The sequence below is a fragment of the Pygoscelis adeliae genome, unplaced genomic scaffold (assembly GCF_000699105.1).
Source record: "Pygoscelis adeliae isolate BGI_AS28 unplaced genomic scaffold, ASM69910v1 Scaffold305, whole genome shotgun sequence".
Taxonomy (NCBI): Eukaryota; Metazoa; Chordata; class Aves; order Sphenisciformes; family Spheniscidae; genus Pygoscelis; species Pygoscelis adeliae.
The window spans coordinates 29,466-31,489 of NW_008824809.1; the positions used below are offsets into that span (position 1 = coordinate 29,466).

General features: G+C 40.0%; 1 protein-coding gene across 1 annotated transcript in view; it reads right to left on the reverse strand.

Moving 5' to 3' along the window:
- Nucleotides 1–1,704, reverse strand: part of MRPS5 (mitochondrial ribosomal protein S5) — a 5,871-nt gene extending 4,167 nt beyond the window's left edge. The window contains exon 1 of the mRNA XM_009324218.1: nucleotides 1,572–1,704. Within this exon, the coding sequence (XP_009322493.1) occupies nucleotides 1,572–1,646 (75 nt within the window). The 5' untranslated portion in view covers nucleotides 1,647–1,704. The remainder of the gene's footprint in view (nucleotides 1–1,571) is intronic.
- Nucleotides 1,705–2,024: the final 320 nt, after the last annotated feature.

The window sequence follows — 2,024 nt, forward strand, 5'->3', positions numbered from 1 at the left end:
GAGAAGAGAAGGCTTCGGGGAGACCTTATTGCAGCCTCTCAGTACTTCAAGGGGGCTTATAAAAACGATGGCGGCAAACTTTTTAGCAGGGCCTGTTGCGACAGGACAAGGGGGAATGGCTTTAAACTAAAGGGGGGTAGATTTAGACTAGATATAAGGAAGAAATTTTTTACACTGAGGGTGGTAAAACACTGGCACAGGTTGCCCAGAGAGGTGGTGGATGCCCCATCCCTGGAAACATTCAAGGTCAGGTTGGCCGGGGCTCTGAGCAACCTGATCTAGTTGAAGATGTCCCTGCCCACGGCAGGGGGGTTGGACTAGATGACCTTTAGAGGTCCCTTCCAACCCAAATTATTCTATGATTCTATGATTCTGGAAAGAATCTGGCCAGAAAAGGCACATCCTGCTAATAAGGATGCATGTTGGCATGTTAGTAACATGCAGTAACGTTTTTATGTCTTTATATGGATATAAATTTTGCTTTGACAACAGTAAAGTGCTTATTACTGCCCTGAAAGGTAATATTAGCTAATATAATCATATGAATTTAACATTATTTTCAACTATACCTCTTCCTTGCATACAAGTTGCTTTATTAACACTCAGAATTTACAGAATAAATGTTTAACAGGAAATTTTTCCCATTCAGGGCAGTCAAGAAAATATACCAAATGCACATCTCTTAAAGCAATAATCTATACAGGAGGCCCTTCTTCTATTCTTCTATTCATTCTGTGGAAGACTTCTCAGAGACAATGCATTGAAAACATATGACAGACTTCCTCAAGTCTGATTAACCTCAGATACTGACAAGCATCTGTAACTATCTTATTAGGCAAAGAGGATCATAACCCCCTCCCCTCCCGAGGCTAAACTGAAAAAGTTGGCTAGGACGGGGTGACAGATTTGACAACTATAGGTTTGCGGGGCTATATTGGGAATGTAAGCAGCTAAATCCTGGCAGCTGCCAAGACTCTGTGACCAAATGAGATAACTAGGAATTTCCAAAGTACTGACTCATCCTAAGGCTGGCATTCAAAGGAAGTCAGATGAAATGCTGCATGTTGGATCTTTCCATCAACTACAGACAGCTGGCTCAGACAGAGACATCTCCATTGTGAGCACTTTGAGTTAGAGGAAATGACACCGCCTCCCTGATTTATTTCAGAGATCTTAATTATACTAGTGATAGAAGCAGCTGTGATGTTCAGCCCTTAGGCAATGAAAACTTAGAATGCAGACAAACAAGCAGCAGCAACCAAAGCTGGGCCACAACTTCCTCTGCCCATGATTTTTCAGATGTCACCAAAAATACTACAAATGAGCCCAGAAATTCAGATGTCCCCTGCAGGCACTTGGCTGTGGAACAGGCAGAGTTACATACAGCTGTTTCTGACTGGACAACTTCACACAGCTGCTGAGGAATTATTCACATGCTGATTTTGTTTACTCTTTGGAAGATTACTTCATTTTAAGCCTAGAATATAAACTGTTTGACCACAAACTATTACAATATCAATCCCATTCTGTCCCTTGACTTAATGTATAGAACCACTGCGAGTGCAATCTACCTGTTGTGTCAAGCCTTTAAAGAGAGCTCTGGTAATGTTAATCAAGTTTTTGGATCCAGAAACCTTGGCGTACATATCTTTAATGCCAATTAGTTTGCAGATGGTGATGATAGCTCGGTGGCAACGAAGACCATACCCTGGGGAGAAAAAAATATAAATTAGCATTATGTGATTATTTGTAAGCATACAACTTAGCTAAGGAAAAAGAGAGAACTAAGACCTCTTCTTAGTTATTTTTGTTACCTAGCATGTTAGAACACATTATATCTTAAAAATTGCAAAACCATTCTGGGAAGACCATTCTTCCTAGTCTTTGCAGCCGTACTAACATAAAGATCATGGGGTTTTTATACTAAATATACGTTACTTAACTTATTGCAAAACCAAATGAAAATGTCATCACCTATAAACTCAAAACATAAACCCATTAAAAATGCAACCTGAAGAATTGTT